The 24,375-nt window shown below is 43.6% G+C and overlaps 3 protein-coding genes across 3 annotated transcripts in view; 2 read left to right on the forward strand and 1 right to left on the reverse strand.

The window, feature by feature from the left end:
• nbr1b (NBR1 autophagy cargo receptor b) overlaps positions 1 to 24,375 on the reverse strand; it is a 609,335-nt gene that overhangs the window by 163,277 nt on the left and 421,683 nt on the right. The gene's annotated exons all lie outside the window — the stretch shown is intronic.
• Positions 634 to 7,141, forward strand: LOC127531685 (uncharacterized). The gene is given in 4 exon segments (XM_051941515.1): positions 634 to 873; positions 1,031 to 1,292; positions 5,736 to 6,182; positions 6,185 to 7,141. Coding segments are annotated over 4 exon segments (1,077 nt in total). The 3' UTR covers positions 6,313 to 7,141.
• Positions 13,584 to 22,636, forward strand: LOC127531608 (general transcription factor II-I repeat domain-containing protein 2-like). The gene is made up of 2 exons (XM_051941318.1): positions 13,584 to 19,917; positions 19,999 to 22,636. Exon 2 carries the CDS (start codon positions 20,672 to 20,674, stop codon positions 21,617 to 21,619), a length of 948 nt encoding a protein of 315 aa, XP_051797278.1. The 5' UTR covers positions 13,584 to 19,917; positions 19,999 to 20,671; the 3' UTR covers positions 21,620 to 22,636.

Raw genomic sequence — 24,375 nt, forward strand, 5'->3', positions numbered from 1 at the left:
AGCAGCGCGCTCCGCCTTCCACACCCTCAAGTCACGCTTCACCTCCACGCCCATCCTCATTCAGCCAGACCCTTGTCGCCAGTTCATAGTGGAGGTCGATGCCTCAGACACCGGAGTGGGGGCGGTGCTGTCCCAGCGTTCCGACGGAGATGGCAAGTTACATCCATGCACCTTCCTCTCTCGTAATCTCTCCCCAGCTGAACGAAATTATGATGTGGGCAATCGAGAGCTCCTGGCAGTGAAGCTGGCACTGGAGGAGTGGAGACACTGGCTGGAGGGGGCCGAGCAGCCGTTCCTGGTGTAGACCGACCATAGGAACCTGCAGTATCTGCAAACAGCAAAACAACTAAACCCCAGACTGGCCAGGTGGTCTTTATTTTTTGACCGCTTTAACTTCACGCTTTCCTATTGTCCCGGGACCCAAAACGGGAAGCCCGATGCCCTGTCCCGAATCGATTCCAAAGACAACTCATCTGAAACCTCTGAACCCATTCTCTCTCGTTGCCGCCTGGCCTGCCTAACCTGGGATATAGAGACCACCGTCCGCCAAGCCCAACAGACGCAAGTGTTTCCAGAAGCCGGTCCCCCAGGAACGCTGTTCGTCCCGGAGAACGTCAGGCCTGACGTTCTCCGATGGGCTCACTCCAGCCAGCTGTCCTGCCACCCAGGGGAGACCAGGACGCTGGCGGTTCTTCGCCGGAGATTTTGGTGGCCTTCTATGATCAGAGATTGTCGCAGATACAGCGCAGCCTCCGTCGGTGTGCCCGCACCTGGCGACAGACCCGCGCCGCCCTCCTCCGGGCATCTCGCCGCACCCAGCACCAAGCCAACCAGCGGCGGTCCAAGGCGCCGATCTACGCCCCTGGACAACTGGCCCTACACCAAAGATCTTCCCCTCCGTGCCACCCCTAAAAAATTATCTCCCCGATTCATTGGCCTGTTTGAAATCACAAAAGTAATCAATCCCTCCGCAATTCGCCTCCGTTTACCATCATCCTTGAAGGTCCATCCCACATTCCATGTCTCCCAGGTTAAACCGGTTCAGGAAAGCCCGCTGGCCCCTCCCGTTCCACCCCCTCCACCCCCCCGGCTCCTGGATGGTGACCCCATTTACACAGTCTCTCGACTATTGGATGTCCGTCGCCAGGGTAGGGGCCTACAATATCTGATGGACTGGGAGGGTTATGGCCCGGAGCAGCGAACTTGGGTCCCCAGCAGCCGCATTCTGGACCCCTCCCTCATCCGACAGTTTCACCGAGAGCACCCTGATCGAATCCATGGGGCGCCAGGAGGCACACATTGAGGGGGGGTACTGTCAGGATCCTCCCCTCACGCTCACCCACACCTGGCATCTGTTAATTAATCATCCTGTCTTCTCTCCCTCTCCTGACAGCAGAGCTGATGAGAGCAGCTGAAACCATTTCCTCAATCAGTCATCTCCACCAAGAGTCTGAGCAGCTGACGATCATTCTTCTGATTACACCCTGACAAGAAAACACCGGCTCATTCTGCAACACCCTGCCAGATCGTTAGACTCGACTTACCCAGTCAGTCGCCTTCTCGCCTTTTTGTCCTGTCGTTTTTTGAAACGAACCACTAACCGTGTTTTCCTGTCTTGTTAGAATCCGCTGCTCAGACTCCTGCCTGCTGTTTCTCTCCGGTTTCCCCTCTGGACCCAGCCTCAGCTCAGAACCTCCCCTCGGCCCCATTCCCCCTTCTCTCCTGGCGTCCCCACTCCCACCTGTGATAATCAGGAAGAACTATCGAACCAGCCCGGTTCTGATCGCTCCAGTCTGCCCTGCCTGCATCCTAGCTCTCCTGTCTCCAAATCTCCGCATCTCCTCCAGCCGCCAGGGATTCCAAAACCATCCGGCGCCGCACTCTGCTTCCCCTCCTGGAACCTAGGGCCGCCGATCCCTGACTGGAACGCAGCCCATCCGGTACCACTCCTCGCTTCCCCTCCAGACAAGACCCCGGCTCTTCTCCTGCCAGATCCACTTCCCTTTCCCCATAATAAATCACTTTCAAACTGCATCTTGGTCTCGGTAGCGTGGTTCTCTGCTCGAATCCAGCCTAGTTGTATAACAGGTATTGCCCAATATCTCCGGATCAGACAGGGTTTGTGTTCCTTTTCATGTCTGACGTTACGGTGAGCGTATTGCGTCATTTCCTGTTTCAGCGCTGTGTCATGTTGTTAGCATGGCTTCTGCCTCTTATTATTATTATTATTATTATGAGTTTATTTAAGAAGGGACCATGTACAATATTAAACATAAATGTTTCCATTTGATGGATTGTACCAGAGATAGCTTTAAGCTAATTTTCATCTGCAGTCCCCCAGCTCTTCCTCTCCCTCTCTCTCCCTCTCCTGCTCAGTGTGCCACATGTTTAGTTATTCCTCTGCCTCCTTTAGTGATAACGATATGTGTAATAAGTGCAGCCTTTTTGTAGCTCTGGAGGCGAGGCTCTCCGAATTGGAATCACGGCTCCGCACCATGGAAAATAACCCACTCGCAGCTAGCCAGGCCCCCTTAGCCGGTGCGGACCGCAATAGTTTAGCTGCTAGTGTAGCATCTGTTAGCCGTCCCTTAGCAGCTCCCGAGCAGCCGAGAAGTCAGGGTGGCTGGGTGACAGTTCGTAGGAAACATAGTCCTAAGCTCAAGCCTGCTGTCCCAGCCCACCACAAACCACTTCATGTTTCTAATCGTTTTCCCCGCTCAGCGACACACCTGCTGAGAAACCAACTCTGATCATTGGCAGCTCCACAGTCAGAAACGTGAAACTAGTGACACCAGTGACCATAGTTAAATGCCTCCCAGGGGCCAGAGCGGGTGACATAGAAGCAAATTTGAAACTGCTGGCTAAAGATAATCGTAAATATAGCAAGATTGTTATACACATCGGCGGTAACGACACCCGGTTACGCCAATCGGAGGTCACCAACATTAGCGTGGCATCGGTGTGTACTTTCGCCAAAACCATGTCGGACTCCGTAGTTTTCTCTGGACCCTTGCCTGATCTGACCAACGATCACATGTTAAGCTGCATGTCGTCGTTTCGCCGCTGGTTGTCTATGTGGTGTCCATCAAACGACGTGGGGTTTATAGATAATTGGAGCTCTTTTTGGGGAAAACCTGGTCTGATTAGGAGAGACGGCATCCATTCCACTTTGGCTGGTGCAGCTCTCATTTCTAGGAATATGGCTGATTTTATTAGTACTCCTAAAGCATGACAACCCAGAGTTAAGACCAGGATGCAGAGCTGTAGTTTTACACACCTCTCTGCAGTTTCCTCACAGCTGTCACCCTCCAGTAATTCAGTTAGTTTTATTGAGACTGTGTCTGTCCCCCGACCCCCAAAATTCAATAAATTAAACAAATCAAAAATATACAAAAGAAATACTAACCATAAAAATTTTATAAAAAATTAATACCTCTATTTCCACAGAGCAAAGAAACAGGACAATTAAACGTGGTCTGTTAAATATTAGATCTCTCCGTCTAAATCTCTGCTAGTAAATGAGTTGATAACTGATCACCAGATTGATTTTGTTCTGTTTGACTGAAACCTGGTTGCAGCAGGAAGAATTTGTTAGCCTAAACGAATCAACTCCCCCTAGTCATATTAACTGTCATATTCCTCGAATCACAGGCCGAGGAGGAGGAGTGGCAGCAATCTACCATTCTAGTTTAAAATTGAACCAGAGGCCTAAACCTGATTACAGCTCATTTGAAAATCTCACTCTTAGTCTCATCCAAATTTGAAAGCTCAGAAACCAGTTTTATTTGTTGTTATATATCATCCTCCTGCTCCTTATTCTGAGTTTTTATCTCAATTCTCAGACTTTTTATCTGAATTAGTGCTCAATTCAGACAAAGTTATTATTGCGGGTGACTTTAACATTCATGTTGACATAGACAGTGACAGCCTTACAACAGCTTTTAATTCATTATTAGACTCAATTGGGTTTTCTCAACATGTAAATAAACCAACTCATAGTTTTAATCACACTCTTGACCTTGTCCTGACTTATGGCATAGAAACTGAAGAGTTAACAGTATTTCCCCAGAACCGTCTTCTTTCTGACCATTTTATGATAACATTTCAATTTAAAGTAAAGGATTGTTTAGCAGCTGAGAACAAATATCATTACAGTAGGTGTTTATCTGACAATTCAGTAACTAAATTTAAGGAAATAATACCATCACTGTTTACTTCAGCAACATTTACTGATAAATCAGAAGGCAAATATTATAATTTTACCCCCACAGAAGTGGATTATTATGTTAATAATGCTTCAGCCTCACTGCGTACAACTCTTGATAGTGTTGCACCTGTAAAAAAGAAAGTTATATCTCAGAGAAGACTTGCTCCTTGGTATAATTCCCAGCTGCGGATTTTAAAGCAGGCATCCCAAAAGCTGTAAAGAAAGTGGCATTCCACTAATTCAGAGGAAGTGTATGTGGCTTGGAAAAATAGTCTAGTAATCTATAAAAAAGCTTTTCGTAATGCCAGGACAACTTATTATTCATCTTTAATAGAGGAGAACAAGAACAACCTTAGGCTTCTCTTTAGCACTGTGACCAGGCTGACAAAGAGTCAGAGCTCTGTTGAACCTTGTATTCCTTTAGCTTTAACCAGTAACGACTTCATGAGCTTCTTTACACATAAAATAGTTCTGATTAGAGATAAAATTAATCTGGCCCTTCCTACAAATGTCACAGATGCTTTTGAATTGGCTGTTAGACCTGATGAATCTTCAGAATTCTTCACTCCTATATGTCTCTCTGAACTAATTTCAACAGTTTCTACATCCAAACCATCAACATGTCTTTTAGATCCTATCCCAACTAGACTCTTCAAGGAGATTTTACCTTTAATTAATTCTTCAATGTTAGATCTGATTTATCTCTCCCTAGTAACAGGCTATGTACCACAGGCTTTTAAGGTTGCTGTCATCAAACCCTTGCTTAAAAAGCCCACTTTAGATCCAGATGTGTTAGCTAACTATAGACCAATATCCAACCTACCATTTCTCTCTAAAATTCTGGAAAGAATAGTTGCAAATCAATTATGTGAACACTTACAAAGGAATAATTTGTTTGAAGTGTTTCAGTCAGGTTTCAGAGTGCATCATAGCACAGAAACAGCTCTGGTGAAAGTTACTAATGACCTTCTCATAGCATCAGATAATGGACTAGTCTCTATTCTTGTTTTGTTAGATCTTAGTGCAGCGTTTGACACAATCGACCACAAAATTTTTTACAGCGCCTAGAACATTCAATTGGCATTAAAGGGACAGCACTGGACTGGTTTAAATCCTACTTATCAGATAGGTTCCAGTTTGTGCATGTCAACAATAACTCTTCTGAGCATACTAAAGTTAATCATGGAGTTCCTCGGGGTTCTGTCTTAGGACCGATACTTTTCACATTATACATACTTCCTTTAGGCAATATTATTAGGAAGCATTGTATTAACTTCCATTGTTATGCAGATGACACACAATTGTATTTATCTATGAAGCCAGATGAAACTGATCAGTTAACTAGACTGCAAGATTGTCTTAAGGACATTAAAACCTGGATGACTTTTAACTTCCTACTGCTAAATTCAGACAAAACTGAAGTCATTGTATTTGGCCCCAAACATCTTAGAAACTCGCTTTCAAAGCAAATAGTTACTCTGGATGGTATCATGTTGGCCTCCAGTACTACTGTGAGGAATCTTGGAGTTATTTTTGACCTTTAACTCACACATAAAGCAAGTCTGTAGGACTTCCTTTTTTCACCTGCAAAATATTGTAAAAATCAGGAACATCCTGTCTCAGAGTGATGCAGAAAAATTAGTTCATGCTTTTGTTACTTCCAGGCTTGACTTTTGCAATTCCTTATTATCGGGTTGTCCAAATAGCTCTCTTAAACATCTACAGTTGATCCAAAACGCTGCTGCGAGAGTACTGACAGGAGTTAGCAAAAGAGATCATATTTCCCCTATACTTGCTTCTCTTCACTGGCTTCCTGTTAAATTCAGAATTGAATTTAAAATCCTTCTTCTGACATATAAAGCTCTTACTAACCAATCTCCATCATATCTTAAAGATCTGTTAGTACCATATTATCCTAGTAGAACTCTTCGCTCTCAAACTGCAGGCTTACTTGTTGTTCCAAGAATTTCTAAAAGTAGAATGCCTTCAGTTATCAGGGGCCTCTCTTGTGGAACCTGCTCCCAGTTTTGGTTCGGGAGGCAGATACCCTCTCTATTTTTAAGACCAGGCTTAAAACTTTCCTTTTTAACAAATCTTATAGTTAGGGCTGACTGGGTTACCCAGAGGGGTTCGGCCTGTGTCTTCGTTTCCACAGCTGACTCCCTCTTGGACGTCCCTTCGTTCTGCCCCTAGTCATGCTGCTATAGGCCTAGGCTGCTGGGGGACTTCTCTTGACGCACTGAGCCCTTCTCTATCTACCTTTACATTTAATATGTATACCGTTATTGCAGTACATTCACTCTGTTTCTCCCTGTGCTATTTCTCCGAGTGTCCCTGGTCCCAGAACTGGATGCTTCAGATCTGCGGTTGATGTTCCACCAACTGGTCCAGTCTCCACCATGTCCACGGTGGGATGCTGCTGCTGACCTTCCTCCAGCCCTCCGCTTCCAACTCCCCTTTTCCACCAGTCAACTCTGCATCGCCTTCACTATACTTGTTATGCTAACTTACATACTGTTTGAATTTTACTGCTAGCTATATACGGAGTATGTTTAATGTCAGAACCATACATCATAAGAGCAAACTATGAGTCAGTTTTCAATGTTAGCTTATACTTTGTTTGTGTCTCATATCCTGTCATACATGTATCCAAATGTGTGTTGTGTTTTCCTTGCTTTCCCACCCGTCCCTCTTCTCCCATCCCTCCCCCTTGCCCTCCTCTGTCCTTCTCAACCCGCCCGGCCAGCAGGCAGATGGGTCCCCCCTATATAGAGCCAGGTTCTGCTCGAGGTTTCTTCCCTGTTAAAAGGGTGTTTTCCTTGCCACTGTCGCCTTTGGGCTTGCTCTGGGGGTCAGGCATATGGGTTCTGTAAAGCGTCTTGAGACAATTTGACTGTAATTGATGCTATATAAATAAAATTGAATTGAATTGAATTGAATTGAATTACCTGTTGTCTGCTGATTGTCACATACACACCAAGTCAATCGGATTGTGAGTGCCTTCTCTCCATGGATACAGAGAAGGCATTCGATAGAGTGAAATAGGACTATCTGTTTGAGGCTCTCTGTAGATTTGGGTTTGGTACTGCATTTATGTCATGTGTTAAATTATTATACACCTGTCCCTCAGCAATGGTATTAACAAATAATCATTATTCCAAACTTTTTTGGCTGCATTGCGGTACTCGACAAGGATGTCCGCTTATCCCTTTGCTCTTTGTTTTAGCTATTGAGCCCCTTGCCATAGCCACAAGAAATAACCACTCTATACATGGCATTGAAAGGTATGACACTGTACATAATATATCTCTTTATGCTAATGATCTCTTGCTGTTTGTGTCTAAGACTGAGACAATTAGTTCCTCTATTCTGGAGCTCCTCACACAGTCTGGAGAAATATCAGAGTATAAACTAAACTTACATAAATGTGAACTGTTGCCGCTAAGCCTGTCTGATTCAGCTCTAGAAAATATTACATTACCCCTTAAGATTGCTATGCATAGCTTTATGTGTCTTGGCATCAGTGTGACAAGAAATTTTAGTGATCTTTTTAAAAACAACTTTGACAAACTACAAGTTAAGATTCAACAAGACTTGTCTAAATGGTCACTCATTTCACTTTCTTTGATTGGCAGAGTGAATGTTCTTAAAATGTCTGTGCAACCCCGATACTTGTCTTGGTTTCACAGCCTCCCTGTGTTCATCTCCAGAGGTTACTTTAAAAAACTTGATACAATAATTTCATCTTTTATATAGAAGGGCAAAAAGCCACGTCAGCATAAAGAACATCTGCAGAAATCTAAGGAAGGTGGTGGTCTAGCTCCCCCAAACTTTCGGCATTACTATTGGGCAGCCAATCTGTTGTTTTTCCTTCTGGGTATATTATCATTCTGACAATAGTGGGCCAGTGTGGGTTGAGTTGGAGAAACCTTCCTGTAATTCTTTGTCTTCGCCAGTTATAATTGGTGCATCAGTTCCACTACTTAAAAAAAACTTAACTATTAATAACTATTAAGTTCATAATTCAATTAAAATATACTCACAATTTAGAAAATATTATCTCTAAAATATGAGTATATCGTCTAAAAATGTCTAATAGTTTTTTCCTCCTTCGTTGCATGATACCGCATTTTGTATGTAGTTCAAACAGCGGCTGAAAAGCTTTAATGACCTTTATATTGTCACGAACTAGGGAGGGCTGGGCCCGAGCAGAGAGCCACACTACCAAGACCAGAGGAGATTTGGAGTGATTTATTGCAAGAGTGGGGAGTGGCTGGTGAAGTGGGGGGTTTTGTCCAGGAACGGGGGGTCCAGGCAGGAGCAGAAAGGGTCCAGGCAGGAGCAGGGGTCTAGGCAGGAATGGGGGTCCAGGCAGGAGAAAAACCGGTGATGACTTGGGTTGGGGAGAGCTGGAGGGGAAGGAGGACAGCAGGGATTCCGGACAGCTGAATCTGGCAGAGGCAGAAGGAAAAAACAAAGTAAAAACAAGGCAGGAACTCAAAACGGATCTAGTGAGAGGCTAGAGAGCAAAACTGAACTGCATGGTTCTTGTTTAACAATCTGGCAGGGAGTGGAAGGATGAGCTGGTACTTATTGCAGATGTGTGTAATCAAGTAGATGATTGTCAGCTGTCCGGGAGCTGTAGAGGTGGTTGATTGCCTGAGTGGAGTCAGCTGAGAAGCAAAACTCCACTCAGGCACCGAGCTGCAGAGGGAGAGACAAGGCAGAGGAGCGGATGGGAGACAGCAAGACAGACAGGGCAGAGGAGCGGATGGGAGACAGGCAGGACAGACAGGGCAGAGGAGAAGGGAGCTGTGACATATATAGATAATAGATTTGCTTCCTTCGAACAGCTGTCGGTCAAATGCCATTTACATTCTTCTAATTATTTTAGATATTTACTGGTGAGACATTTTGTTTCAAGTTCCATTCCGGGGTTCCCAGACAAACCTCCCAGTAATGTAACTGATGATCTGATATCTTTTAGCCCAACAAAAAAGAAAGTTGTTTCTTCAATGCTGCACTTGATTTCTCATGTGGATGTCTTCTCTATGTCTACTATTAAGGGGCCATGGAAGCAGGATCTCCAGATGAGTATTAGTGAAGTAGAATGGGTTGATACTCTTCGAAAAATTTATTCATCTTCAATGTGTGCAAGACTTATTCAATTCAAAGTGGTTCATCAAACACATCTCCATAAGTCTAAACTGTCTAGGATTTGTTCCCATATTGACTTTATGAGATAGAAATCGGTAGAGGCCACTTTAATACGCTTTTTGGTCCTTTCCTAAAATACAACACTATTTGGATGATAAATGTAAAGCACTTTCTTGTACACTAGGAGTCTGTTTAAACCTAAATCCGCATTTTTTTTCTTTTTCGGATTACTGATGTGGAGTTAGGACTTCCTGCCGGGGGTAAAAAGACTTATTGTCTTTTCAGCCTTGCTAGCACGTCGTCTAATTCTTCTCAAATGGAAGGATGCTGCCCCACCCACAGTATCACACTGGATTAAAGATGTACTGTTTCATCTCAAGTTGGAAAAAAAAACTATTTGTGATGATGGGCTCTGAGAAAAACTTTTATCAGGTGTGAAGTCCATTTTTGATTTTTTTCAGGAACCATCAACAACAGTACGAGAATGACTAGACGCAGTAGTCTTGTTGATTTGTTTACTGATGGTCTGAATGTTTTGTGTTTTAAACTGTTTTCTTTTCTGTAAGTGGCAGTAGGGATAGATCAGTTTGTTTTATGTGGGTGTTTTTTTTATATTGTTAAAATTTCAATAAAGATATTAAACACTAAGAATGCAGTCATGTCCTGATCAACAAACAGCTGTTGACGCAAAGAAACATGGTAATGCACCAACAAATTGTGTGGGACTGCTTACAAATAAATATTGATATAAACAATATAGCTTATACAATACTTTCTTATAATATTCTTACATTTAAAAAAACACCTTTTACACTGAACACAGTTAATTGACCTCAGGGATACGCATAATGTTTTCTGTTTAAAAAAGTGTGTATATATATATATATATATATATATATATATATCTCAATTCTAAACAAATGTAGTTGTTTACAAAAGAATTTCAATGCTGTCCTTGAAGTTGTAACAGTGACTCCAAATGACAATAGGTCAGGTTTACCACAAGTTTAAATTATGTTGTTTAATTATTATCCAACTTGAATTCTGAAGAATGATGTTTTGCCATCATTCTGTCATGGCAGACAGCGGTAACACTAAGAATCATATATTGGATTCTTTTAAAATACACCCTTTTCTCCAGTTTTGTCTGTTAATTTGACTTTATCTCTCCTTCCAGCTGCTGCACGTGGGTTCTGACACCATCTGCAATACAACCGAATCAAAAAGAACTGAAGAGCAACCAGGTATTATGATGGTTGATAGGGATTTACTAACAATAGGCAAAAGGCCAAGAATATTTTTTATATCCCCTTGCAACACTGGAATTTACACAGCTGTTGCTTTTTCCTTAATCAAAGAGCAGCTTGTGTGAATGTGATATTTGAATAGAAGAATTTCTTTAAAAGTAACAGAATTTCTGTATCATTTTCAACACAGAACAAGTTGCAATGAGTGCAGTCACATTTTGCTGTAGAAGACCAAAAAGATCCCATATATTACATGGCTTAAAGTATTCCTCCACCCGGAATTCCGGCGCTGGAATTCCGGCATTTGGCCCATAAAAAAGAAAAGAAAGTGGAACTACATTGCCAGTCAAGTTCGTCTACCAGTGGAATGAGGGGAACACAGCTTTTGCTCACAACCAAACTAGTAACACAATAACACTACCCAATGGGAAGTAGAGTAGGGGTGGGTCTTAGAAAGACGTTGAGATCCAGCTTCAGGTGAGTCCATTGTTGTCAGAGTTACAGTGACGCAGTGGTGCTATCTCGCAATGATGCAGAAATCTTCAATAAATCCGTGGATCCAGACCATAAGCTGCATCACTGCCTAAATCTAATCAGGTGGTCCTTGTGTAATTTCTGACCTTCCATGAAAATTTAATCCAAATCCGTTAGTCCACTTTTTTGAGTAATGTTGTGCACAGACAAACAGACGGAAGGACAAATGTACCCCGATCGTCACATAACTCTATATAAGTCTTTGCTCCACACGCACTCAGGAGAATAGAGCGCTTTTTAGCCTCCTTAGTAATCCCATTAACATTGAAAAAGTGTCCCAACCTTTCCTCATACTCTGTCCAGTCCTCGTTTCCCTCCACAAATTCATCGATAGTCCCGAAAATAGCCATCCGAGCGCGAGGCTCCCCGTCTCCACGCAACTCCTCTGCAGCCACCGGTGCTTCTCTCTCCTCCTCGAGCCGCTCTTCTGCAGCCGCCGACACTGTGCCCGCCGTGGTTTTACTGCACCTCTGCAACGGATCGTGTCTCCCCACCTGGCACTGTCACGTCCACGTGTCGCTCGTAACAGCCGCCTGAAACTAGCTAGCACTCTTTAGCGTTGCATAGTTAAGAAAACAACAAAACGGAGACGACACGTCCAAAAAAAAAGTTTCACCTCGTCGCCAAAAATATGTGGTAACCTCAGCTGGAAAAGAACCACTCGACAACGTTGTGGCCGAAGTTGCACTTTATATAAACACTGGCAAGCTTAGCATTCCAACCAGAGCTAGTCTGTTAACACCTCTGTCGGCTGGAGGTCAAACATAACCATAGACATATATACGTAGACGCCTCATTGACTGCGGCTGCCCACTCGAGCGATGTGCCTGCAGCGCCGCCACCTTGGACCAGGGCCAGCCGAGGCAGCGGTGCATAGAAATCTATGGAGGAGAGAGGTATTGCTGAATCTAAAAGTGGAATTATTCGCCGAATTTTGAACCGATTGCCAACTGTTTGATTTTTAGAAACGTCACACGTGTAGCTACTATACAAGGTGCTCGGATATTTTTTTACAGTGCTGGTTTTACCTTAGATATATAGATAGATACTGCTATTATTACTACTGTTAATAATAATAATTATTATTATTACTACTCTTAATATTATATCAATTATTACTATTATTACTGCTATTATTACTATTATTTTTATCATTATTATTACTGTTATTATTACTATTATATCACTTGTATAAATCACGTTCTTTGGGAAAGCTTAAACATGTGAGAAAAGTAGCTAGATATAAAGAATTGTCTACAACAAAAATAGTTCCATCATAAATCAGGGCTATTATTAGATCAATCAGATGCTGTATTCTAACCCACCAATTACTGCAATAAGTTGCTAGGAACGCTAGATTCATAACATCGAATTTTAAACAAAAAAATTGTCTCAGATTAGTTATTTCACAGGTAAGCAGCTGAGTAATACCAGCCCGATCTCACGAGGATTCGTGAAACTGTCACGTAAGTTTTAGTTTCGGTTTCGTGCGCACCAACACGATTTCGTCATGTTTTTCGTGCCGCTCACCACGAAATGCGCACCAATGTATTTTAAACGGCGGACTTTTCGTGCCACCCAGAACGTATTTCAAACGAATGTGTGTATTATATTTTTAATGTAAAACCATGGCGAATCCAACGCTATATTTTGCATGACATCGTCCCTAACCATAACCCTAACCATAACCCTAACCATAACCCGGTGGTACACTTACCAATTTGCATAGGAATTTCAAGAATGTCCGGCGGCCGGCGGCCGCAAACGCGATCACACAAGCAGTATACGCCGATGGACAGCTTAGATCGTCATGAATCCGCTGGTATAAACCACTTTCAGCTGTGATTACCACAGCGGGTTTCGTTGTGAGCAACACGAAAAACATTTCGTGGTGAGCGGCACGAAAAACATGACGAAATCGTGTTGGTGCGCACGAAAAAGAAACAAAAAATTTACGTAACAGTTTCACGAATCCCCGTGAGACCGTGTTGGTAATACACAGGATGATGTAGAGAGCTGGTTAGATCATGGGTAGTAGAAGTCAGACACGGAAAGCCAGACACGGAGGTGATGGGGTTCTATCCGTCTTCTCGGCGTTTATTTCACTCTAGCTATGACAACCTGCTGACAATATATTATTCCTTACATACATCTTACATGTGAAAAGTAATCCCACATGCTCTTGTCTCCTTACAGCACTCATTAGAGCATCCATAGGCTGAACAGAAGTCCGGCATCTAAGTGTTGAGTGGCAAAACCAGCATTGTAAAAAAATATCCAAGCACCTTGTATAGTAGCTACACGTGTGACGTTTCTAAAAATCAAACAGTTTGGCAATCGGTTCAAAATTCGGCGAATAATTCCACTTTTAGATTCAGCAGTACCTCTCTCCTCCATAGATTTCTGTGCACCGCTGCCTCGGCTGGCCCCGGTCCAAGATGGTGGCGCTGTAAGCACGTCTCTCGACAGCCTATGAGGCGTCTACCTATATATGTCTATGAAACATAACAACAACGCCAGGGGCGGAAGTGTCCGTCAGGGCAGAAATCTCCTTCAAAATAAATGCAACATACGGAACATTGGTCCCTGGTGGGAGCATAGCTCTTGCTCTTATTCTGATAAGATTAACTTAATAATGCTCACGTCACAACACTACCTTAATCTCATCTGTCCATAAATCATTCTCCCAGAAGGATTGAGGCTTACACAGGTACTTTTTTGCAAACTCCAGTGTGGCTTTTTTATGTCTGTGTCAGCAGTGGGTTTCTCCTTGGTCTCCTGCCATAATGCTACATCTCATTCAGATGACTGACGATTCAGATGATATTTTTTTCAAGATGGCACCGTGAGAGTGGCAGCGAGTTACAGCAGCTCCTGAGAACTTTACATCTTTTTAGTTATTTTTGTAGTTTTCTTCGCTTTTTTTTTTTTTTAGTTTTTTTCGTCAAGTAGGTGTGCCGCATTTGTACAGGGCAAACATGGATGTACAAATTGCATTTCCCCTACATTCCCCCTACTCCCTGTGCATGCGTGGGTTTTCTCTGGGTACTCTGGCTTCCTCCCACAGTCCAAAAATATGCTAAGGTTAATTGATTATTTTAAATTGCCCGTAGGTGTGAATGTGAGTGTGATTGTTTGTCTGTATATGTAGCCCTGCGACAGACTAGCGACCTGTCCAGGGTGTCCCCTGCCTTCACCCAAGTCAGCTGGGATAGGTTCCAGCACCCCCGCGACCCTAGTGAGGCTAAAGCGGTGTATAGAGAATGGATGGATGTTTACTACTGATTTCGGAACTCTTAAGTTTACATCTGCTGACCCGTTCAGCCACGGCATTGTTTACAGTCGGGAACAGTTGTTGGCGCTGAGCAAGGCCAGGCCGCCGTTGTGGGAGACACCGGACATCCCAGCGGAGCTCTGCAGGAGGAGGAAAGGATGCCAGGCAGGAGTGAAGCATCGGGAAAAGAGGAGACGCTACAAACCGTCTGTCTCATCTGTAATAATGGGAAATGTGAGGTCTCTCCAGAACAAGATGGAAGAGCTGATGGCGCTGACCAGGCTGCAGTGGGAATATAGGGAGTGCAGCCTCATGACGAAGTCATAGTTGAACGAACTCACTCCGGACTCACTTTTAACTCTGGATGGATTCCATCTAGTCAGAGCGGACCGGATCGTGAGAGAGAGTGGTAAAAGAAAGGGTGGGGCCCTCGCAATGTATGTGAATGAGAGATGGTGTAATGCCGGGCACATTAGCGTTAAACAGCGGCTCTGCACTAAGGATGTAGAACTACTGACGGTCAGTCTGCATCTGTTCTATCTAGCCCGGGAATATTCACATGTAATAGCTATTACTGGGTACATTTCTTCCTGAGCTGATGCGGCTGCAGCCTGTGAACTCATCCACAGTGAAGTGTCCCAGCTGCAAACATCACACACCCAATCTCTTATTATCATCTCAGGTGACTTTAATCATACATCGCTTACTGCCACTGTCCCCATTTTTACCCAGTACGTGATCACAACCTGGTGAGACTGCATCCCATTTACATACCTATGGTGAAGAAACAACCCCCCACCTTAAGGTATGTGAAGAAGTGGTCTGAAAAGGCCTGCAAGACAGACCCCAGACTGGGATGTGTTGTGTACTCCACACGGGGAGGATATCAACTCAATGACAGACTGTGTTACGGACTACATCAACTTCTGTGTAGAGAACATCGTACTGACCAGGAAAGTACAGTGTTTCTCTAACAACAAACCCTGGGTGACCCCAGAACTGAAGGAGAAGAGGAGGGTTTTTGGATCTGGGGACAAAGAGGAGCTGAGGAGGGTGTAGAAGGGGATAAAGAAGAAGATAAAGGCAGACAAGGCCAGCTACAGGACCAAGATGGAATCTCACCTGCAGGAAAAAAACACAAGGGAGGTCTGGAGAGACCTGAGATCCATCTCTGGTTACAGCAGAGACCATGAAAGGGGAGCTGCAGTAGGATATCGGGAGTGGGCCAATGACCTGAATCTGTTCTTTAACAGGTTTGACTCTGCTCCCACTCCTCCCCTCTCTCATCAAAGCACCAACCAGCCAGCTCCTTCTTCACACCTCAGCTCTCTATCACCAACACCTTCACCACCCCTCCCCCTCTCCCCATCCCCCACCACTTCCGGACTCTACATACAACCCCACCACCCCTCTTCCTCTCACTCCTCACCACCACCATCACTCCTCCTCCTGCCACCCTCCTCCACCACCCCGGGGCCTCTCCATAAGACCTGATCAGGTGAGAAGTGAGCTTAAAAAAGATCAAGACCAGAAAGGCCGCAGGTCCTGATGGATTCAGCTCCAGACCCCATTAGAGACTGTGCAGATCAACTCAAGCAGGTGCTGCTGCACATCTTTAACCTGGACCTGAGTCTGGCAAGGGTTCCTGTGTTATGGAAGACTTCCTGCCTGGTTCCTGTCTCAAAGACCAGGAACCCCAGGGATCCTAACCACTTCAGACCTGTGGCCCTCACTTCTCATCTGATGAAGACCATGGAGAGGATAGTCCTCAGGAACCTCGGTCCCCACGTGAGCCCACATCTGGATCCACTGCAGTTCGCTTATCCAGCCAAACACTGGAGTGGATGATGCAGTCGTCTACCTGCTGCACAGATCGCTGACTCACCTTTTTGGGAATATTTGATCACATTTAATAATATCTTATTTAACCAACTATGAATTAAATTTAATCATAACTCATGTAATCAGCATTTATTCTAATTTAATCACAACTAACCTTATTATGCAGTCATAATCATAATTGTATTAATGCACTGTTGCTTATAATAAATTTATGTTAACCATGCAAAGCAAATACTAGTGTGCATATAATGTGCTTCTTTCAGCATTGATCCTCTGCATACAGGCTGCAGGAGATGTTGCTCAACGAGTGTTTAAGATTAGACGTACCCCACGGCTTTATCTGTCATTGCTCACAATCTGATATGGCAAAACAGCAGTGGCCATTCCATGGAAGAAGTGAGGATGCAGTAGAGGACATATCTAAAAGTAGCAATCATGTACGCTCTGAAACAACCAGGTTAAAAGTCATAACAGATACATTAAAGCACCAACCTGAAAGATATCTTAAAAGGAGACCAAAGAAACATGGAAACTAAAATATAATATTTTACATTGATATACCACACCTAAAACAAGCCAAATTGAATGTCTTAAATAGTAACTAAAAGATAGAACAAGAAGAATTCTATAAAACAATAAGCTAAATGGGTCTGCCCTAGTCAGTGATCAAATAGTTAAATAAATATTTAATTAAATAATTAAATCCAAGAAATAAAATAAATAGAACTCAAAGTTTGAGCACACATACAAGGAAACTCCCAAGGCAAGAGGTTATGCCTGAGTTATTTCGTAACCTTAAGAGCTGACACGTGCAAACAGCAGGCCCCTCGAAACAACGTGAAGATTAACTGGCTTGGACAAAGACTGAAGACACCTGATGAATGTGCTGTAACTTAGATCAATCAGATAGAAGTCCATTGTCAGATTTAAACCTCTGTAAACTCTGCATTAGTGTTTTCCTTGTGACGGTTGATTGCAGAAATTCTCCGTAGACTAGACAACTGCTGTTTGCTAGATCAAGTGAGAGCCTGTATGCATACATTCTGATCATCCAATGCTACTAAATATTCTTGAACAAACGTTTTATTTTTGAGTCTTCAATGATCCAGAGTGATTCCTCTATAGCAAAATAATAAACATGCTCTAACAACCTGGAGAACACCGGTAGCACTGTGAGGGTCATGTTCCTTGACTTGTCCAGTGCTTTCAGCACAATCCAGCCTTCTCTGCTCAGGGTGGAGCTCGAAGGAGCGGGAGTAGACTGTCACCTGGCTGCATTGACCATCGACTACCTCACCAACAGACCACAGCACGTGAGGCTTCAGGACTGTGTGTCTGATGTGGTAGTCAGCAGCATGGGGGCCCTACAGGGGACAGTGCTCTCTCCCTTTCTCTTCACCCTGTACACGTCAGACTTCCATTATAACTCTGGGAGCTGTCACCTCCAGAAGTTCTCTGATGATACAGCCATTGTCGGGTGTGTATCTGAGAGGAACAAGCGGGAGTACAAGACAGTCATCTCTGACTTTGTTGACTGGTGTGAGCGAAACCATCTGAAGCTCAATGCCGGTAAGATGAAGGAGATGACCACTGACTTCCGCAGGAGGAGGACACCTCAGACTGCACCGGTGAACATCCAGGGTTTGGACATTGAGATGGTGGACTCTTACAAATACCTGCGTGTTTACCTCAACAATAAACTGGACTGGTCACACAACACAGAGGTTCTGTACAAGAAGGGCCAAAGTCCTCTCCACCTGCTGAGGAGACTGAGGTCCTTTGGAGTGTGCAGAACTCTGCTCAGGACATTTTATGACTCTGTGGTAGTGTCTGCTATTTTCTATGCAGTGCTCTGCTGGGGAGCGGAAGAGACTGAACAGACTGGTCAGGAAGGCTGGTTTTGTCCTGGACTGTTCCCTGGACTCCATAGAGGAGGTGGGTGAGCAGAGATATTGGCAAAGCTCACATTCATCATGGAGACAATCCCTCAGCATGATGCTGTGGGGTCTTTAAGCAGCTCCTTCAGCAGCAGACTGTCACAAAATACATGTAACCCAGTTCTCAGACAGAAACTGGGGGTTGTGAGGCAAGAATCACAGATGTCCTGCTGTAATTCACCTTAATGGCATTAATACAAGTAATGAATGAAGAACTTGACAAGTTATCTTCTTGGTTCATGTCAAATAAATTGTCACTCAATATTAAAAAAACTAACTTTATATTTTTTGGAATACAGCCCAATACTTTTAAATCTTCTTTGAAAATTCAAATTGATAATATACCCATCCAGAATGTTTCCTCTGCTCGTTTTCTTGGAGTTATAGTTGATGAATCCCTTAGCTGGAAACCACATCTGAGTTTTCTTACTTCAAAAATCGCCAAAGCTGTCGGAATACTGGGAAAAATCCGCTACCTCATTAATTCAAGAGTGGCAACAATGCTATATTATGCAATGGTATATCCACATATAAATTACTGTAATATATCTTGGGCAAGTACCCATGAAACTAAACTTCAGCCTATTTATCGTCTCCAGAAACGAATTTTGAGAATAATATTTCGTGTAGATCGCAGACATCCATCTCAGCCCCTGTTTGCTAAAGCAGGTGTTCTGAGTGTCTACCAAGTCAATAATTTCCAAATTGGTCAGTTTGTTTATAGTTCTGTAAACAAACTACTACCTCAACATCTAAATTCTATTTATCATTTTAATAACGAATTTCATTATTATCCAACTCGTAGCAGCACACTTATTAGAGCTCATTTTGCTTGTATAAATCTGTCTGTATTTAGTATTCCATACAGAGGATCCAAAATATGGAATCAGTTACCAACCTGGGTCAGAGTCCTTTCACAAACCAAATTTAAAGCAGCTTTGAAAGCACTGCTTTTGAAAAAGAGTAATTTTCCATATGGGATATCCTACTAACACCTGGTTTGTCTTTGGTCAGTATGTTTTAATGAGGTAATATTTACCCTGTGTATAATTTTATGAACTGTTGGCATGTTATTTGTCACATTTTTATGTATCTATATAATGGTCTACCTGAGAAGGTTTTTATTTTTTTTATTTTTTTTGGAGGTTGTCTTCTTTCAAACCCCTTGAGGATTTTTTGGCAACCTTCCTTCACATTTTTAATGTAAGAAATGCAAATTGTTTGTTTAATTTTGTGTGTGAAAATTAAATCAAATGGAGCTTTTCTGTTGGGAGAGGAGAGAATTCTGGACCTGTCCAGTGTCCGAGTTGACAGTTTGATGTGGGTTTTAGACCCCCATTGTCAGGGCTCCCTCCTCCCCACCTGACATCCCAAATACCCCTTTTCCCCCATCTGTTTCCTCTCCCTCTCCTGTTCCCCTGCCCTGTCTGTCTTGCCTGTCTCCCATCCGCTCCTCTGCCCTGTCTGTCTTGCCTGTCTCCCATCCGCTCCTCTGCCCTGTCTGTCTTGCCTGTCTCCCATCTGCTCCTCTGCCCTGTCTCTCCCCCTACAGCTCGGTGCCTGAGTGGAGTCTACCTTCCCAGCTGACTCCACTCAGGCAATCAACCACCTCCACGACTCCCGGACAGCTGAGGGACATCACGCTGATTAATCACCCCTGCAATAAGAACCGGCCTCATCCTTCCACTCCCTGCCAGATTGTTGAACCAAGACACCTCAGTCAGTTCACTCTCTAGCCCTCTGTTAAGATCTGTTTAAGTTTGCCTTTTCTTACATTGCTTTCTCCTGCTCCTCACCTAGATCAGCTGTCCGGGATCCCCGCCATCCTCCTTCCCCTCCGGCTCTCCCCAACCAAGTCATCACCGGTTTTCCCCGCCTGGACCCCCATTCCTGCCTGGACCCCCGTTCCTGCCTGGACCCCTTCTGTCCCTGCCTGGACCCCTCCGCTCCTGCACCCTGGTTTTCCCCCCACCGAGCCACTATTTCACCCCCTACAATAAAACACTTTCATTCCAGCCAGCCTTGGTAGTGTGGCTCTCTGCTCGGGTCCAACCCGCTCGTTCGCGACACCCATCCTAAAAGAAAATGTTCCTTATCTGATTTAGCGTCTCCTCTGGAATTCCAAAGACTAAGCGTGTCCGCTACCATACATACATACATACATACATACACATATATATATATATATATATATATATATATATCCATCATCGATACACCGCCTAAGGGTCGCGGGGGTGCAAACGGGTTTAATCCGGCCCGAGGGATGATTATGTAAAGTCTAAAAATGAGCTGCAATTTTTCAATAAACTGCTGTTCTAACTGTGTCCACTAGATGGCGATAGCAATTGAGTTAGGCAAGCAAACTGTTTGTACCAGGGCAGAGCAAGTCGGTCAAGCAAGCGCAGCCAATCCGGATGAGCTACTGTGCTTTGCCCACGATATTTATTACAGCTTCTACTTTTAGCATTATATGCTTTGTCACCCACATTGCCCCAATATGTCGCTATCAAAAAAGAGAAAAGTGGACGCAGAGTGCAGAGTGTTCCAAGAAAAATGGTCATCCTCCTATTTTTTCACGGAAATGAATGGGAAAGCAGTATGTTTGGTGTGTTCGCAGCATGTTGTATTGCTGAAAGAATATAATCTTCGTCGCCACTACGTGAGTTTTCATGCCGACAAATATGACAACTTTCAAGGGCAGCGGAGAAAAGAGAAACTGGATGAACTGTTGTCAGGTCTGAGAAAACAGCAGTCTGTTTTTACTCACAGCCGAGACATCAGTGACGCTGCGGTGAAAGCGAGCTACCTCATTGCTAATGAAATCGCAGTGGCTTCAAAACCATTTAGTGAGGGCGAATTTATTGCCTTTTCAGTTGCAATTGATGAAAGCACGGACACTACAGATGTTGCACAACTGGCCATTTTCATCCGTGGGGTTCATTACACATTGACCATCACCGAAGAGTTCGTGGAGATGGTGCCAATGTCAGATACAACGACAGCCGCTGATATTTTCTCTGCACTCGTCGGCGCCCTGGACAGGATCGGAGTGGACTGGTCGCATGCTGTCAGCCTGGCTATGGATGGCGCTCCCTCAATGATCGGTAAAAAAGCAGGTGTTGTGACAAAGTTCAGAGAGAAAGTGCGATCTGCAAACGAAGGACGCGATTTTTGGACTTTTCACTGTATTTTGCACCAGGAGGCTCTGTGTTGCAAGTCACTTAACATGGATAACGTCATGAAGGTGGTCATCCAAACGGTGAATTTCATCCGATTCAGAAGCCTGAATCACTGTCAGTTTGACAGCCTTCTCAGAGAGAAAGACCACATCTATTGCTTGCCATACCACACTGAGGTAAGGTGGTTAAGCCGAGGTGCTGTGCTGAGGCGTTTCTATGACTTACGAGAAGAAATCTAGCAGTTTATGGAAGAAAAGGGCAAGTCGGTGTTAGAATTTCATTCCGGAGAATGGATGCAGGACCTTGCATTTATGGTGGATGTTACCGAGCACCTGAATACCTTGAACAAACAGCTGCAAGAGCGCAACAAAGTTGTCACACAGTATTATGACAGCATACGCGCTTTCAAGTTGAAGCTGTCACTGTGGGAGACGCAACTCGCTGGTGGTGATGCAGCTCACTTCCCCCGTCTGAAACGTGTGCGCGACCCAACGTGTCACCGACATGAAGCGGTTCAAAGATGAAATCGCGGGACTGTTATGGGAGTTTGAGCAACGTTTTCAGATTTTTTGTGAACTGGAGAAAGACTTCAAAGTTTTTTGCTCGCCATTCACCGTGAATCCCTCTGATCTGCCTGTCAACATCCAACTTGAAATAATTGACTTGCAGTGTGATTCAGATGTGAAGGGCAAATTTGCTGCAGCTGGCTTGGTCACATTTTATCAGAACCTCTTGCCAGGTTATCCCAACTTGACAGCCCTTGTTGCAAAGCTGTTGTCCATGTTTGGAACCTCATATATTTGTGAGCAGGTCTTCTCTGTAATGAGCATTAATAAAACCAAGCTGCGCTCAAGGCTCACACACAGCCACTTGAATCACATCCTGAAGTTGGCTGTCACCCAAAATGTGACGCCTGATATTGATGCACTGGTGAAAGCTAAAAGATGCCAGACATCAGGAACCAAATAAACAATGCAACCCCACTTAAAGTGCTGAATGAGACACCTTCATATAGTTCTGTGGTCTGTGATACTGTTCTGGTTCTGTGAATCACTGAGGCATTGTGTGTTTGTATGTTCTTTATCCTCAGAATTTTCAAAAAAAAAACTTGAAGTGTTTTATTATTAATGGTGATGTTGTGTTTGTCCCATTTTGGACAGTATTAAAACAAAGAAAACAATCTGAAGTTGTTGTTTTTACGTTATATACCATGATTTTACCAGTCTGGCCCATTTGAGAATAGATTTTCCTCAATGTGACCCTGAGCTAAAATGAGTTTGACACCCCTGATATATATGTATATATATATATATATATATATATATATATATATATACATATACAGTGCCTTGTGAAAGTATTCGGCCCCCTTGAACTTTTCAACCTTTCACCACATTTCAGGCTTCAAACATAAAGATGTAAAATTGTAATTTTTTGTCAAGAATCAACAACAAGTGGGACACAATCGTGAAGTGGAACGAAATTTATTGGATATTTTAAACTTTTTTAATAAATAAAAACCTGAAAAGTGGGGTGTGCAATATTATTCGGCCCCCTTGCATTAATACTTTGTAGCGCCACCTTTTGCTGCAATTACAGCTGCAAGTCGCTTGGGGTATGTCTCTATCAGTTTTGCACATCCAGAGACTGAAATTCTGAAACACCTGGATACGTTCATTTGTGAACCATTCTGTTGTAGATTTGGCTTTATGTTTTGGATCATTGTCCTGTTGGAAGATAAATCTCCGTCCCAGTCTCAGGTCTTTTGCAGACTCCAACAGGTTTTCTTCCAGAATGGTCCTGTATTTGGCTCTGTTCATCTTCCCATCAATTTTAACCATCTTCCCTGTCCCTGCTGAAGAAAAGCAGGCCCAAACCATGAGGCTGCCACCACCATGTTTGACAGTGGGGATGGTGTGTTCAGGGTGATGAGCTGTGTTGCTTTTACGCCAAACATATCGTTTTGCATTGTGGCCAAAAAGTCCGATTTTGGTTTCATCTGACCAGAGCACCTTCTTCCACATGTTTGGTGTGTCTCCCAGGTGGCTTGTGGCAAACTTCAAACCAGACTTTTTATGGATATCTTTGAGAAATGGCTTTCTTCTTACCACTCTTCCATAAAGGCCAGATTTGTGCAGTGTACGACTGATTGTTGTCCTATGGACAGACTCTCCCACCTCAGCTGTAGATCTCTGCAGTTCATCCAGAGTGATCATGGGCCTCTTGGCTGCATCTCTGATCAGTCTTCTCCTTGTTCCAGGTGAAAGTTTAGAGGGACGGCCGGGTCTTGGTAGATTTGCAGTGGTCTGATACTCCTTCCATTTCAATATGATTGCTTGCACACTGCTCCTTGAGATGTTTAAAGCTTGGAAAATCTTTTTTGTATCCAAATCCGGCTTTAAACTTCTCCACAACAGTATCTCGGACCTGCCTGGTGTGTTCCTTGGTCTTCATGATGCTCTCTGCACTTTAAACAGAACCCTGAGATTATCACAGGGCAGGTGCATTTATACGGAGACTTGATTACACACAGGTGGATTCTATTTATCATCATCAGTCATTTAGGACAACACTTGATCATTCAGAGATCCTCACTGAACTTCTGGAGTGAGTTTGCGGCAATGAAAGTAAAGGGGCCGAATAATATTGCAAGCCCCACTTTTCAGTTTTTTATTTGTTAAAAAAGTATAAAATATCCAATAAATTTCATTCCACTTCACGATTGTGTCCCAATTGTTGTTGATTCTTGACAAAAATTACAATTTTATATCTTTATGTTTGAAGCCTGAAATGTGGCGAAAGGTTGAAAAGTTCAAGGTGGCCGAATACTTTCACAAGGCACTGTATATACATATACATATAAGCAATTGTGATTTCCAGTGGTGCCATGTCACAGGCCTAGGATTTATTCATCTCCCTGCAGGCAATGCTTGCTGTACTAGAGAAATTTTTGGACCAAGAGCACCTACACCTCAAGCCTTCCTGTTGCCTCAAC

Source organism: Acanthochromis polyacanthus, chromosome 21, assembly GCF_021347895.1.
Source record: "Acanthochromis polyacanthus isolate Apoly-LR-REF ecotype Palm Island chromosome 21, KAUST_Apoly_ChrSc, whole genome shotgun sequence".
Lineage (NCBI taxonomy): Eukaryota > Metazoa > Chordata > Actinopteri > Pomacentridae > Acanthochromis > Acanthochromis polyacanthus.

Coding starts and splice junctions, on each gene's coding strand:
- LOC127531608 (XM_051941318.1), top strand. CDS start 20,672: ATGCTTTGTCACCCACATTGCCCCAATATGTCGCTATCAAAAAAGAGA.